General features: G+C 41.4%; 1 protein-coding gene across 1 annotated transcript in view; it reads right to left on the bottom strand.

Annotated features, from left to right (window-relative positions):
- LOC134646907 (synapsin-3-like) overlaps window positions 1-15,405 on the bottom strand; it is a 133,663-nt gene that overhangs the window by 97,784 nt on the left and 20,474 nt on the right. Inside the window, exon 3 of the mRNA XM_063500939.1 lies at window positions 7,214-7,271. Coding sequence (XP_063357009.1) covers window positions 7,214-7,271 — 58 coding nt within the window. The remainder of the gene's footprint in view (window positions 1-7,213; window positions 7,272-15,405) is intronic.

Genomic DNA, 15,405 nt, shown 5'->3' on the forward strand with positions numbered 1-15,405 from the left:
GCCACACACTTCAGCCGAGTCCGACGTCTTCCGCTGTAGAATACGACTATGCAGCAAACTGGCGCGAAATGACGTGCAGCTGCACTACAGCGATGTTAAAGCGGCGGAGTTTACTTCTACGTTTAGAAGATAAATTATTGAAATTAAATAATGATATTCAGCGAGTTTAATTATTTTACAATGTAACGCAAGTACATTGTAAGTAACTGTAATTAAAATACCTAAAAATGAACAGTAATTAGTTACTCTACTTTTTCAGTGGAAAAGTATTTTAATTACAGTAACGCGTTACACCCAACACTGGGTGTATGTGAGGCCGAACACTAAGGAAGGAGAAAAAGACCTCAAGAAATCAACTGGAAAGGATGTGCAACAGGTTAGAGCAGGGGTCAGCAACCTTTAACACCGAAAGAGCCATTTGGAGCCGGTTTCCACGCAAAAGAAAACACTGGGAGCCGCAAATACTTTTTGACATCTAAAATGAAGATAACACTGTATATATTGTTTTTTACCTTTATGCTTTGTGTGAATAACTAAGGTGTGTTGCTTATGAAATCCATGAAGTGCTACAGAGAAAATTACATTTTATCTATGTAATTAACACATTTTGAACTCTTAAAGAAATATAACAAAAGGAAAGACACCCAGCTGAACTAAAATGATCCATGTAGCAAACAAAAACTGTTATATCGCCTTTGGGCTTTTGGAGCCTTGACCTGACTTTTAAAAAATAATTGGAAAAAAAGCACTATGCTGCTAAAAGATGAAAAATAGATATTTGCAAAATTCTGCCTAAATATGCATTTTACCTGGTTAATGTGTGTGGCGGGGCGTGGTCTGCAGCGCCGCTGCAGGGGAGGCGGACGCACCTGAGCGGTACCCGCATTCACGCCTCGCCGCCTTAACGTCTGTGCCATCTATGCTGTTGTGTTGTTGTTGGTATGTGTCGGGCTGTGAGCTGAAAAGCTACAGCCGGCTGTATGCTTACAGCAACCGTGTGTGAAAAGTGGTCAGTAAAGAGATGCTGACAAGCGTGTTCATGGAAACATCGTCGGGTCTGCTGTGGTATGTTTACAATGGGACTTCTGCTCCTGAACCTCTGCGCACAGCGTCTGCAAATCGGGGCTGTACGAAGTCACTTTCATCTTTACGCAGGACTGTAAGCTGTCATCTGTGAGGCGTGAGCGGTGTTTGTTTTTAACATGGCTCCGAAGATCCACATTGTGTCAGCATAAAGTCCCAAAGTGTCAAACTGATGATTTACAAAAACTTTCAATGGAAGACGACATGTAGCTTGTCAGGATTGCCATAATCTGTCAACATTTATTACATTCTTATTAAATGGACAATAACCTTGGTGTGCATTATTCATTATTATACAGTTTTGGTTTCGAAGTTTTGAACAGATAAAAATCCAAACATTTCGTAAATCATTTCATATCATTTATTACATAAAGTCTCGATAAATGCACGGCGTTTCAGCGGGTACACCGGCTTCCGCGAGTGTGACGCTTATTTTGAGCGATGAAAAAATAATAAAATATAATTTTATTTTTATATTTCAATATCACAATAATCTTCCAATTTAGAACTACAAGTTAAAAAAAGAACTAACATAAATAAAATACACTTCAGCTAAATACTTCTAATTTATTTTCCCAAACCACGCGGAGCCGCACTATAAGGACTAAAGAGCCGCAGGTTGCCGACCCCTGGGTTAGAGTGATTAAAGATTGGGATGGAAATGCAGGGAAACTGTGCTCTCCCCTTTTCTCTTCATCATCTATAGAACCGACTTCAAGTACATCAAAGAAACTCGTCTCCTGCAGAAATTCTCTGATGACACAGCCATTACTGGAAGTGTGGAGATGGGATAGGAAGAGGAGTACAGAGGACTGACTGATCGGTGTGTGAGGTGGTGTGAGGTTAATCACCTGCAGCTAAATGTGGCCAAAACAAAGGAGCTGGTGGTGGACTTTGGCAGGAACAGATCCCGACCCTCCCCTGTCTGCATTAGTGGGACTGATATTAAAATATTCACAATACAAAATATGGGGCGATCGTGGCTCAAGAGTTGGCAGTTCGTCTTGTAATTGTAAGGTTGCCGGTTTGAGCCCCGGCTCCGACAGTCTCGGTCGTTGTGTCTTTGTGCAAGACACTTCACCCGTTGCCTACTGGTGGTGGTCAGAGGGCCCGGTGGCGCCAGTGTCCGGCAGCCTCGCCTCTGTCAGTGCGCCCCAGGGCAGCTGTGGCTACAATGTAGCTTGCTATCACCAGTGTGTGAATGTGTGTGTGAATGGGTGGATGACTGAATGTAGTGTAAAGCGCTTTGGGGTCCATAGGGACTGAGTAAAGCGCTATATAAATACAGGCCATTTACCATTTACATAAGTATCAACTGGACCACAGGCTGCAGTGGTCTGCTAACACCGACGCTGCCTACAAAAAGGGTCTGAGCTGGATTTACTTTCTACAAAAGCTCAAATACTTCAATGTATGCAGCTGGCTGCTCTATATGTTTGTTATATCAGTCTGTTGTTGCGAGCACCATCTTCTTTGCTGCGGCATGCAGGGGGCGAGGCATCAAGCAAAGGACGCAAACAGACTGAACAAACTCATCAGGAAGGCCCAGTCTGTTGTCCTCCACTCTGGAGGAGGTGATCAGTGACAGACTGCTGGCAACCATGGACAATGACTCCCACCCCTCCATGACACACTGGACAATCTGAAGAGCAGTTTCAGCAACAGGTTCCTTCAACCTCGCCGTCTGAGGGAACGTTACAGGAGAGCGTTCCTTCTGCTGCCATCAGACTCTTTAATTCATCCACTTGGGTCAGACATTAAGATAATTAATCACACCTCAGTGCACCCTGTCACTTTATATTTATATGTATATATATATTGATACCTGTATCTCCATATTGATCTATTTATCTTAATATTTATCTGTCAATATCTCTGTTTCTACACTCACTTTATATCAGTGCTTGATGTTTGTTGTATACTTGCTGCTATGACAGCACAATTTCTCTCTGGGATTAAGAAAGTTTCTCTGACTCTGATTCTGAAAAGAAAGATGGAGCTAGAGTTGTCAGAGATAAAGAGTTTTAGTGAGAATGAGCACGATGGACAGGATAAGTGTAACATACATCACAGGGACAGCTCGGGTAGAGCAGTGTGGAGACTCAGAGAGGCAAATCTGAGACGTGCAGGAGGGATATGGATACACCGAGCACAGGATGCTCAATATAAGCAGGAGGGAAAGAGGAAGAACCACAGAGGGGTTCATGGATGTGGTGAAGGAAGACATGCAGATGGTTGGTGTGACAGAAGAGGATGCTAATGATGAGGTGAGATCAAGGCAGACAATCTGTCTGAGAGTGATCGCAGTCAAGCGTTTGAGGATTGAACACGGTTGCCCACAACAGCTTACGATCAATCTCCAACAGCATATAACATTTAAGGCACCAGAATTAACTGCTTCAATCCATCCATCCATTCGCTTCCGCTTATCCTTTTCAGGGTCACAGGGGGCGCTGGAGCCTATCCCAGCTGTCATAGGGCGAGAGGCGGGGTACACCCTGGACAGGTCGCCAGTCTGTCGCAGGGCTAACACACAGGGACAGACAACCATTCGCGTTCACATTCACTCACACATTCGCACCTATGGGCAATTTGGATTAATCAATTAACCTATCCCCACAAACTGCATGTCTTTAGACGGTGGGAGGAAGCCGGAGTACCCGGAGGGAACCCACGCAAACACGGGGAGAACATGCAAACTCCACACAGAAAGACACCGGCCTGATGGTGGAATTAAACTCAGGACCGGCACCAGTGCTAACCACCGTGCCACCGTGCTGCCTAACTGCTTCAATGAAAGAAAGAAATCTACAACTCCCAGCCCTATGACTGCCGAGTGCAGTGAAGAAGTTACACAGAAACGGGGAATGCTCTCTGCAGTCAGGACTGTTTGTGTATTTGTAATCCAGAAGGTATGCTGACTTACAGTTACCCTCAACCCCAACAGAATCAAGAAATACTACTGAACAAGCTGCATGTAATGATTTTGTGAGAAAGCAATGGGTTCAAGCTTGTTTTATGAGTCACTTAGGAGCACAAAGAAGCCACCAGCAGCACTCCCACAAGCATCTGTTTAGTGGTTAAAAAAAAGAAAAATGGGATTAGCCAGTGTACACGGGGCTGTGAGCATCAACTAAACTGAAGTTCGAAGTGAGTCGTGTAAATAAAAGGGAATAATCCACAATAATAGGTACGCAAATGTCCTATAGAGGTAGCACACTTTAATGAGAGATCACATCTGAGAATCAAAGCCAGTCTCTCCTGGTTCTCTTTCATAGAGACTGGCATGCGGCCTCCTTTAGTGCACCATCACACGCTGTGGTGAGTGTGTGCTCTGTGAGTCTAAAGATGGTACCTTATATGGCAGCAAGCAAGTCAGAGAAGAGTTATGAAGGTTTGGCATTGCTTTAGAAAGCTTAACCAGCATGAACATGATGCATGACAACTAGCAAACTAAATGTCCATCCATGTAAGGCATGCAGTTTGTAATTACATTATAACAGAGATTTGAGAAAAAACAGCTCAGGGAGCACCTAAACGGCCTTCATGTTGAGCTATCTTTCAACTCTGGTGAAAAAAACAAAGAGGCTATTTTCAGTACTGGGCAAAAATCTTGAGCCACCCTTGATTTCTTTATGTTTTGCTTCTGAAAAGCCACACTGTCTTGTAACTTTTCAAAGCAGTCTTGAGCAGCAGTTCTCCAGGCTTTTTGCCGGTCTTACTTTGAACATTGGCCCCCTTTTTTTTACCAGTGCTGTGTCTATACAAAGCAGACAAATTAGCAAAGAGCCAATTCAAATTGTATCTTTAGGCACTTTGTCACTAGCAGCCCGTCACACCATTTGTTCCCATTTCTTTAGTTGTAAAGGTGCCAAAGATAACAGTTTAACAGGCATAAAAAAGTATTTTTGCACCAACAAAGTGATTCCCAAAGAGCTATTAGCCAAATACTTGACATATCTTGGCATGGTGTACATTTTGTTAAAGAAAATTGAGGAAACTGAACAAGCGGAGGACAAAAAAGGAAGTGGCAGGCCCCAAAAACTAAATCTGAAGCAACTGAATAGCATCTAAAAGTCATGTTCTTCAAAAATGACAAAAAAAAAAAAAATACAACAAAGACCTAAGAGATGCATCTGGCCCTTTAGTCGATCACAGGTCACAAAAAGCCCCATCAGAACTGTAAAACACGACGGAGGCTCTGTCATGGTGCGGAACTGCATTTCAGCTCCCAAACTGTCACACTGGATGGAAATATGAAGGCAGAAAAGTGCAGTTAGATTTTTCTTATCTGCCAAGTAGTATCATCTGGAAAGTGTTTGACTGGCAACAGCAATTATCCCAAACACACTCCCAGTGCAGTGTGTAAAAACATTCCTGGGTAGAAAAACACACAGTGGAAACCTATCAGACATTGATTGGCCTCCCCAAAGCCCAAAGTCACTCAAGAAAGGACATTTATATAAAAAGCCAACAACAGTGGAATTCAAGAGAGCAGAAGCCAGTGCAGCAGGACTCTCTGCTTTTATTGTTGTTCCCTAAAATGGTTCATCACAGCATGTCGCAAAGTTTTCACACAGAGATCGTGTTTCCATCATTTTGAGGCTCCAAACAGCCGATGAAGAAACTGGCTGCTGAAGGCAATTAGCAACCGACTTGTATTTGTCAGTGCAGGGGGCTTCTGGGAAAGAGGGTCGAACAAAATCCAAGTAGGTCAGTTCAAGCTATAGCTGAGCTATGTGGGGGGTGGAGGGGTGCTCATATGCCGCTTCACCCTCACTATTCTCTTAAGGGAGCTTATTATTAAATCAGCGATATTTTTATTGGAGTTCAATAATTATGACGCCGCAAGATTAAAAAAAGAAAAATTAATTTTCAAAAGAAAGTGTTGATTCATTCCAGCTCCCACGCCGTCCTACAAAGAGGATGTGACCACAACAGTTGAGAGTAAAGCAAACAGGCTATAAAATCAGCGTTCCAGCTTTCTGTGGTTTCTTTCCCTTCTCACATAAAAACACACCACTCCATTTCAAAGACAGCTTCAGTCTCAACAATGGCTTGCACATGTCAAACTGAACAGCTTTTTAAAGGTAAATTAGATGGTATCTACACACTGTAAATACCGCATGTCTAGACATATAAGCGGTAATTTCATAACTGTACTGAATTAACATAAGCTTTCTTCCTTACAGGAATACTTGAATATAGTGAAACATGAGTGAAAGCGTTAGGAGCTTTTTTCCCCTAAACAACTAAAGCACTCACTTAAATGTTATACGCTGTTAATTAAAAAAAAACAAAACAAAAAAAACAACCTCTTATCATTTAGATTTCAAGACTGAGAAGAAATTTTAAGTGTCCATTAAGACAAAGAAGAACTTCATTAACTTAAATTAGCCGTTAAGCTAGCGGTGCAGTTTTAGCTTGAAGAAAACATATGAAAAGTAAGACTGCCTTCATGCTTGAAGCCCTCAAACCCTCACGTTCGAAAGAAAAATACAACACAGGTTTCATTTTATAATACTGGACTTATTTTTTTACAAAGGTTTGAACTTTGAGAGTGTTTAAACAAGAGAGAAAAGTGTGAAAATGTTCATTCCTGTCTGAGAAAAGTGTATAAAGTGTGTAGTGGGGGGGTTTTACAGCCTTAAAATATCTATAATAATTGTAAAAAAATTAAGCTGACTACTTCGCGGATTTCGTCTGTTGCAGGTTATTTTTGGAACGTAACTCCTGCGATAAACAAGGGACCACTGCACACATGTCCCAAAGTGTCAAACTGATGATTTACAAAAACTTTCAATGGAAGACGACATGTAGCTTGTCAGGATTTATTACATTCTTATTAAATGGACAATAACCTTGGTGTGCATTATTCATTATTATACAGTTTTGGTTTCGGCGTTTTGAACAGATAAAAATCCAAACATTTCGTAAATCATTTCATATCATTTATTACAAATATTTTCAAAGAACAAAGTTAGTGACATGTTGCCTGCACAATCACTACGAAGCTGTTAAGAAGCAAAATATTTATGTTTAAAGGATCAATGAGTGCATAACAGAATAGCTATCAATGATGACTTTAAAATGGTGAATAGGCAGAATAGCGTTATTAAATACACTGTACCTGCTCGACACGGATCTCGTACTCCCCGTTCAGCTTTTTCCCTCGGAAATACTTGGCCCTAGATGAAATAAAAGAGAGAATTTGTAAAAGAAATGATAATAGATTTGCTTTTGATCCATATCAGATGATTTATTTTGTTTGCATTATGCACTTTTGGCATTTCTACAGTGGAATTCTGATTTCAGCCGATACTCAGAGGGTATAAATCACTATTTCAACACAAAATGATTTGTTACTATAGGTCACATGCACTGTTCAACATGGTGATTCCTCTCCTGCAGAATAATGTACGTGCTCTAAACACTCCTAACAGTGAAAACAACCTTAAAATAGCTTTGTTTATTTGATAGAAAGAGGGCTGAAATTTCAACAGACCTTCCAAAATACCTTGCAAGCAGGCAAAATAATGACTCACATTTTCCATGATTACAGAATCTGACCTTGCGGGGCTTCAAGTAAACACAATCCCTTGGCTAAGGGTGAAAGAAAGTGCTTTTAATAAAGGCAGCACGATGAATGAGTAGCTGTGTGTTGCTTTTTCTCATGTGTTTGTGGCAGCAGTTTGTAGAGCGGGTGAAACTGCACTGCGGTTGCTATATATCGAGGACTTACTCAGTGATCTCTCACTGCTCTAAAGTTTAGAAGTCACGTGACAGTCACGCGGGAAAAATAGAGGAATCATCCTGTCCTGATGTGCAGCCGTTTCCTTGAGGTCTGACACAATTAAGTTCCAGTTACCAGAAGAGTTATCTTACATCCCATCAGACTTTGTCCCATCAGACTTGCAGAATTTAGATTTACCAAGAGGCACGTGGCGTCTGTGAGCTATTTCAAGATGTTTGTGTACAGAAAAGTGAAAAGTGAACTTTGTTATATTTTTCTCTTTGGTTAATTTGAATGTACAATGCACGGCTAAACCGGTAAAAAAAAACCACACAGTTTAAAAAAAGCCTAAAAAAAGACACAGAGCAGCTACAATTAGGTCCATATACACTTGGACAGAGACAACTTTTTTCTCATTCTGGTTCTGTACATTACCACAAAGAATTTTAAATGAAACAACTAAGATGCAGTTGACTTCCAGCTTTAATCCAGTGGGTTAAACAAAAAGATAAACATGTGAGGAACTAAAACATTTTTCAACACAATCCCTTTATTTCAGGGGCCCAAAAGTAATAACTGAAAATAAAATGTTCATTTCTAATACTTGGTTGAAAACCCTTTGCTGGCAATGACAGCCTGAAGTCTTGAACTCATGGACATCACCAGATGCTGGCTTTCCTTCTTTTTAATGCTCTAGCAGGCTTTTACTGCAGCGGCGTTCAGTTGCTGTTTGTTTGTGGGCCTTTCTGTCTGAAGTTTAGTCTTCAACAAGTGAAATGCATGCTGGGTTGAGATCAGGTGACTGACTTGGAATATTCCACTGCTTTGCTTTAATGCACTCCTGGGTTGCTTTGGCTGTATGTCTAGGATCATTGTCCTTCTGTATTATGAAACACTCCTCAATCAATTTGCTGCATTTAGCTGGATTTGAGCCGACAGTCTGTCTCCGAACGCTTCAGAATTCATTTGGCTGCTTCTGTCCTGTGTCACATCATCAGTAAACACTCGTGTCCCAGTGCCACTGGCGGCCATGCACGCCCAAACCGTCACACTACCTCTGGTATGTTTTACAAATGATGTGGTATCCTTTGGATCATGAGCTGCCTTCTCCAAACTTTTACTTGCCATCATTCTGACAGAGGTGGATCTTGGTTTCATCTGTCCAAAGAATGTTTTTGCAGAACTGTGCTGGCTTTTTTAGAATCCAGCCTTTCTGTTCTTGAGGCTTATGAGTGCCTTCCAGTGAACCCTCTGTATTTACTTTCATGCAGTCTTCTTTTTATTGTAGATTTGGATATCAATACGCCGACCTCCTGGAGAGTGTTGTTCACTTGGTTGGCCGTTCTGAGGGGTTTTATCTGCTTTGATCATCCGCTACTGTTTTCTTTTGTGGACATCCAGGTCTTTTTGCACCGAGTTCACCAGCGCTTCCCTTGATTCTCAGGATTTACCAAAGTGTAGATTTTGCCAATCCGGCTATTCTAGCCATTTCTTGGATTTTTTTTTCCTCTTTTTGCAGGTTAAGGATGACTTGTTTCACCTGCATGGGGAGCTCCTTTAACTGCATGTTTTTCACAACAAAAATCTACACACATCAAATCAACTCCAGGCCTTTTATCTGTTTAATTGATAATGGCATATAATAACAAAGGAATTGCCCACGCCTACCCATGAAATAGCCTTTGAGTCAGTTGTCCAATTACATTTGGTCCCTTTAAAAAGAGGGTGGCACATGTTCAGGATCTGAAAGTCCCAAATCTTTGATCCAATTTGAATCTGGAGACCCTCAAATGAAAGCTAAGCGTCTACACATTATGTCCATGTCAATTATATAACTGTAATTGGAATATGTTTCCATCCATCTGACTGTTTCAGTCTATTCATTTTTAATTTAGACCATAATGGTGGACTGACCCAACACCTGCCACAGTATCAACAATATCATGCTCTAGTTTTAATGTATACTGAGGAGGCTCTGAGCCTAAGACTTTCATAGAATCAACTTATCTATGACTACATTAATGTGAATAAAAATACACCCAGTTTGTCTTGCATACATAATTGCGCAGTGCATGTTGGGTAATGATATATGGCGAATATAACTGAAGACGGGGTTTCTCACAATCATTTGCAACAACCTTAGTTAAAAAAAAAAAAAAAAAAAAAACTCATACAACTTGGCACAATTTGATTAGTATTTAACGATACACAACTCAAAATAAGAGCAGCATTATCTGATATAAGTCAGCTCTCCCTTCTTAAGATCTTTGGTTATTGTTTTTGTTTTATAGCCGCAGGTGATGCTGTTGAACTCTCAGACGTGGGACAGTGAACAATCTGTCAAAGGCTCCAGGCTGGACCCTTGAGGAGCTGAGGATCTGGGCTACATGCTACAGGCCTTCTGTTACTGGGACGGGCTTTTCAACCTCCTCAGACTGAAACACATTTCCCTTTTTGCAACATTTTTTTTCTCTTCCACCAAACAGAAAGCCTCTTTCCTCTTCTGCCTGTCCGCCTTCTTTTCTTTTTCATCTGCCCACATGTGTCCTTTTAGCTCCATTCATTAATGTTCATTACAGTCACTGAGGAGGATCTTTTTTCCTAACATCTCCCAGCTGTTGGGCTTGATAGTTTTGGGTCCCAAGCCGTCTCATTCTCTGTAATTGTGGAAGCTGTGATTCTTCAATGTGACTGACCTACATACTACACAGGCAATGCCCCCTGACAGTCGGGACCACCGCTGCCTCAGAGCGCGAGGCAGGCTGAATGGCCAAAAAAAAAAAAAAAGCCCGGTATATGTTTAAGGTATTGCAAAACATTTAATTTACATCAATTTAATTTACAGACCACTGGGCTCTCTGGTTTGAATGAGTGTTTTAGATGTGATCACATGTAGAAGCGCTGCACAGAGGCCTGGGCTTTCCATCCCTCGGTCGTGCATACGCCCACTATATAAACACCACGAGGCTTAACGACTTCTTTTTTTTTGTAACCATGAGAATAAGTTACTTCTTTTTGTGTACCCCTCATAGAAGGCGTATGAGTCATGCATGTGTTATCGCTGCTTTTATTAGGACTCCATCAGAGCTGATGATGTGCTAATACCGCTCTGTTTTTAAAGGAGATTTTCTATAGTGCCCTCATATTTTTACAAGCAGATAAAAATTTAAAATGTGCTGGTTTAGCTCGTTTAAAAAATATATATATATAGCTGGTGTTGTTTTCACCATTTGATTGTGCGCATGTGTGTGGCGAGGGCAAAAATGGGCCACTGGAGACATCCGCTGTAGGAGGGACTCCCACAAAGCCGCAATAGCGATGCATAACAAGACCATCACAATAACTTGAGCTTTAAACCTGCAAATAGTGATTTCTTTAGCCACTTGGAAACAGCAGAATATAGACAATGTCTCGCAGTAGCGTCACATCTGCTGTAACACTATGTCCTAGGCAGCTATGTGAACTTTTTTAGAAGTAAAAATAAAAATGGAACTATAAAGAGTTATCTGGATTAGAAAAAGACAGCCAAGATCAGATAGTGCTGATCACAACAGATGTGCTTTCTGTGTGCAGAGAGGCACAAAGTATCAAGTATCAAACAGGTGAATGATCAGAGAGCAAAGGTCACAGCCATCTTAGTGGGCACAGATGATCAGCCATGCGTGCTTTAACAGAAATGTCAGTCAGACAATGGCTTTAAATTAAAGTAGCATTCTGTCATTCAGACATAGGTTACATATATGTTTGTGTTCTTCACAGCTCATTCAGACGTTGAGGGAATGAGCCACAGAGCTCATGGAATATGTGTAAGAATAAGAACAACTTTATTTATCCCGAGGGAAATTCTTTTGTCATGTACATATAATATAAAACATATTATATAAAACATACAGTCAGGTCCATAAATATTGGGACATCGACACAATTCTAACATTTTTGGCTCTATACACAACCACAATGGATTCCAAATGAAACGAACAAGACGTGCTTTAAATGCAGACTGTCAGCTTTTATTTGAGGGTATTTACATCCAAATCAGGTGAACAGTATAGGAATTATGACAGTTTGTATATGTGCCTCCCACTTCTTAAGGGACCAAAAGTAATGGGACAATTGGCTTCTCAGCTGTTCCATGGCCAGGTGTGTGTTGTTTCCTCATTACCCCAATTACAATGAACAAATAAAAAGTCCAGAGTTCATTTCAAGTGTGCTGTTTGCTTTTTGAACCTGTTGCTGTCAACTGCCAGGATGAGATCCAAAGAGCTGTCACTACCAGTGAAGCAAGCCATCATTAGGCTGAAAAAACAAAACAAACCCATCAGAGAGATTGCAAAAACATCAGGCGTGGCCAAAACAACTGTTTAGAACATTCCCAAAAAGAAGGAACGCATTGGTGAGCTCAGCAACACCAAAAAACTAGGAAGACCACAGAACACAACTGTGGTGGATGACCAAAGAATCCTTTCCCTGGTGAAGAAAACACCCTTCACAACAGTTGGCCAGATCAAGAACACTCTCTAGGAGGCAGGTGTATGTGCGTCAGAGTCAACAATCAAGAGAAGACTCCAACAGTGTGAATACAGAGGGTTCACCACAAGATGTAAACCTTTGGTGAGCCCCAAAAACAGGCAGGCCAGATTAGAGTTTGCCAAACGACATCTGAAAAAGCCGTCGCAGTTCTGGAACAACATCCTATGGACAGATGAGACCAACATCAACTTGTACCAGAGTGATGGGAAGAGAAGAGTATGGAGAAGGAAAGGAACTGCTCATGATCCTAAGCATACCACCTCATCAGTGAAGCATTGTGGTGGAAGTGTCATGGCGTGGGCATGTATGGCTGCCAGTGGAACTGGTTCTCTTGTATTTATTGATGATGTGACTGCTGACAAAAGCAGCACAATGAATTCTGAAGTGTTTCGGGCAATATTATCTGCTCATATTCAGACAAATGCTTCAAAACTCATTGGACGGCGCTTCACAGTGCAGGTGGACAACGACCCAAAGCATACTGCAAAAGCAACCAAAGAGTTTTTGAAGGGAAAGAAGTGGACTGTTTTGCAATGGCCAAGTCAATCACCTGACCTGAATCCGATTGAGCATGTATTTCACTTGCTGAAGACAAAACTGAAGGGAAAATGCCCCAAGAACAAGCAGGAACTGAAGACTGTTGCAGTAGAGGCCTGGCAGAGCATCACCAGGGATGAAACCCGGCGTCTGGTGATGTCTATGTGTTCCAGACTTCAGGCTGTGATTGACTGTAAAGGATTTGCAACCAAGTATTAAAAAATGAATGTTTGATTTATGGTTCTTATTCTGTCCCATTACTTTTGGCCCCTTAAGAAGTGGGGGGTACATTTGAAACTGTTGTACTTCCTACACCGTTCACCTGATTTGGATGTAAATACCCTGAAATAAAAGCTGACAGTCTGCAGTTAAAGCATGTCTTGTTCGTTTCATTTGGAATCCATTGTGGTGGTGTATGGAGCCAAAAATGTTAGAATTGTGTCGATGTCCCAATATTTATGGACCTGACTGTATATAAAAACATATAATCCGTGAAGTCAGAGTTTGTGGCTAGTTTTTGAAAGTTACTTTGATGATTTGAAAGGCCACATTGTGGGAAATGCACGCATACAAACTTATTAAACTGCGGCCGAAAGACTGTGACCGCTTTCATTTGATGATAGCGCCTCATACAACTGTTTTGCTGTGTCTGGGAAATTTATTCTAAGCAATTCTTGGAGGAGATGAGTTTCCTTCGAAGGATGGCTGGGCTCTCTTATAGGTAGGGTGACGAGTTCAGTTATTCCAGAATGACTCGGAGTAGAGCCGCTGGTCTTTCACCACGAGCCAGTTCAGGTGGTTCGGGCATCTGACTAGTATGCCTCCTGGAAGCTTCCTAGGTGAGGTATTTTGGACATTTCCTACTGGGAGGAGGCCCCGGACTCCCCGGAGAGAATATATCTCTCAGCTGGCCTGGAATTGACTCTGTGTCCCCCGGGATAAGCAAGAAGAGGTGGAACTGCACACTGTGCGCTGTCGATCTTACGTGCTGCACAATAATGTTTAATATTAAGTATTTAGTGTTATATTCCCATATATCATTGTGATGTTGTTTATTCTATTACTCTCGTTTTCTTCTGCTTATTTTCTTTTTTCTTTCTCAACAGGTGATCCAGGTGATCGATATATGTATTTTTTGTCTGCTTATTTTGTTGGTTTTTGTTTTTTGCCCTTTATCCCCGTCCCTCTTCTCCGCTGTTTTTTTTTTCCCCTCTTTCTTTCTCCCTTTTCTTTTCCCCTGTCCCGTATCTAGCAAGTAAAAATAAAAAAATAAAATAAAATAAACAATAAAAGGTAAATCAAATGGACCATTACGGCAAGGCTGGGATGGTCCATTTGGTAAAGTAAATCCGTTGGGCATCTTTCTTCGCCTTTAGACAATAATTCTGATGGCAAAAGAAACAAACGGGACAGGTTTAAAAAAAAAAAAAAAAAAAAAAAAAAAAGAAGAGGTGGAACTGGTGAGGGAAGTCTGGCCTTCTCTGCCCAATGTGCTGCCCCCTGGACTCAAAGGGGGTGGGTGGGTGGATGGGTGGGTGGATAGATGGATGCATGCATGGATGGTATTACTTTACGTTACAGCTCTGTTGTTTTGGAGGAGATCATGGATGGATCCTGTTTTTGTTTTATGCAGCAGGTTTGTAATAAACTCAGAAAAAAACACTACAAATAACTGCAAGCACCAAACTCACATAATCTCCTGTTAATGTGTCATCAACAGCTGGATTGTGGCAATTACTGGTGAGTCGCATCTCCACTTCACCACTCATTTTTAATCTGTAATAGAAGTGTAATTGTAGCTCCATCCACCTTCTGTTGCTTATCAGGCTGAAGGTTGTGGGAACAACAGTCTAAGACCCTCCCTGGACACCTTCTCCAGCTTTTCCAAGGCCTTCATAAAAGTGATGTTTCGTGGCTTTCACTGACTACGATATAAAAATAAATGATGGCAATGCAAAGTGGGCGGGATCTGCAACAAACTTTATAGGCAAGCAACTAAGGATACCAATGAGAGTGAAAAATACTGTTGATTAGCATATGACCTGCATTTAATCATTTATTATCATTACTCTCTGGCTCTTTTGTCCTCCCTCCCTCCCCTCTAGGTTTCTTCCTGTTAAAAGGGAGTTTTTTCGTCCCACTGTTGCCAAAGTCCTTGCTCATAGAGGATCATCTGATTTTTGGAATTTTCTCTATATTATTGTAAGCCTTTACAATATTGTATTGTAGGCTCTCTATCTTACAATATGAAGTACCATGAGGTGACTGTTGTGATTGGGCAGTATATAAATAACTTGAATTGACCTGCTAGTAAATACAGTAGAAGGTCGCCTAGGCAACCAGAGCCTGGAATGTCTGCAAGCAACCAGCTGGCAGCTGCAAAACGATCGCTGCCAGTATGTACGCAGCTTAAACCAGCACAGAGATGTAACCTTACAAGTATTGTCATGGGTCTGCCCCGGGGCTTCCTCTCAGCAGGACATGCCCAAAACACTTCACTTAGTAAACGTCCAGGAGGCTGA

The sequence above is a fragment of the Pelmatolapia mariae genome, linkage group LG17 (assembly GCF_036321145.2).
Source record: "Pelmatolapia mariae isolate MD_Pm_ZW linkage group LG17, Pm_UMD_F_2, whole genome shotgun sequence".
NCBI classification, from domain to species: Eukaryota; Metazoa; Chordata; class Actinopteri; order Cichliformes; family Cichlidae; genus Pelmatolapia; species Pelmatolapia mariae.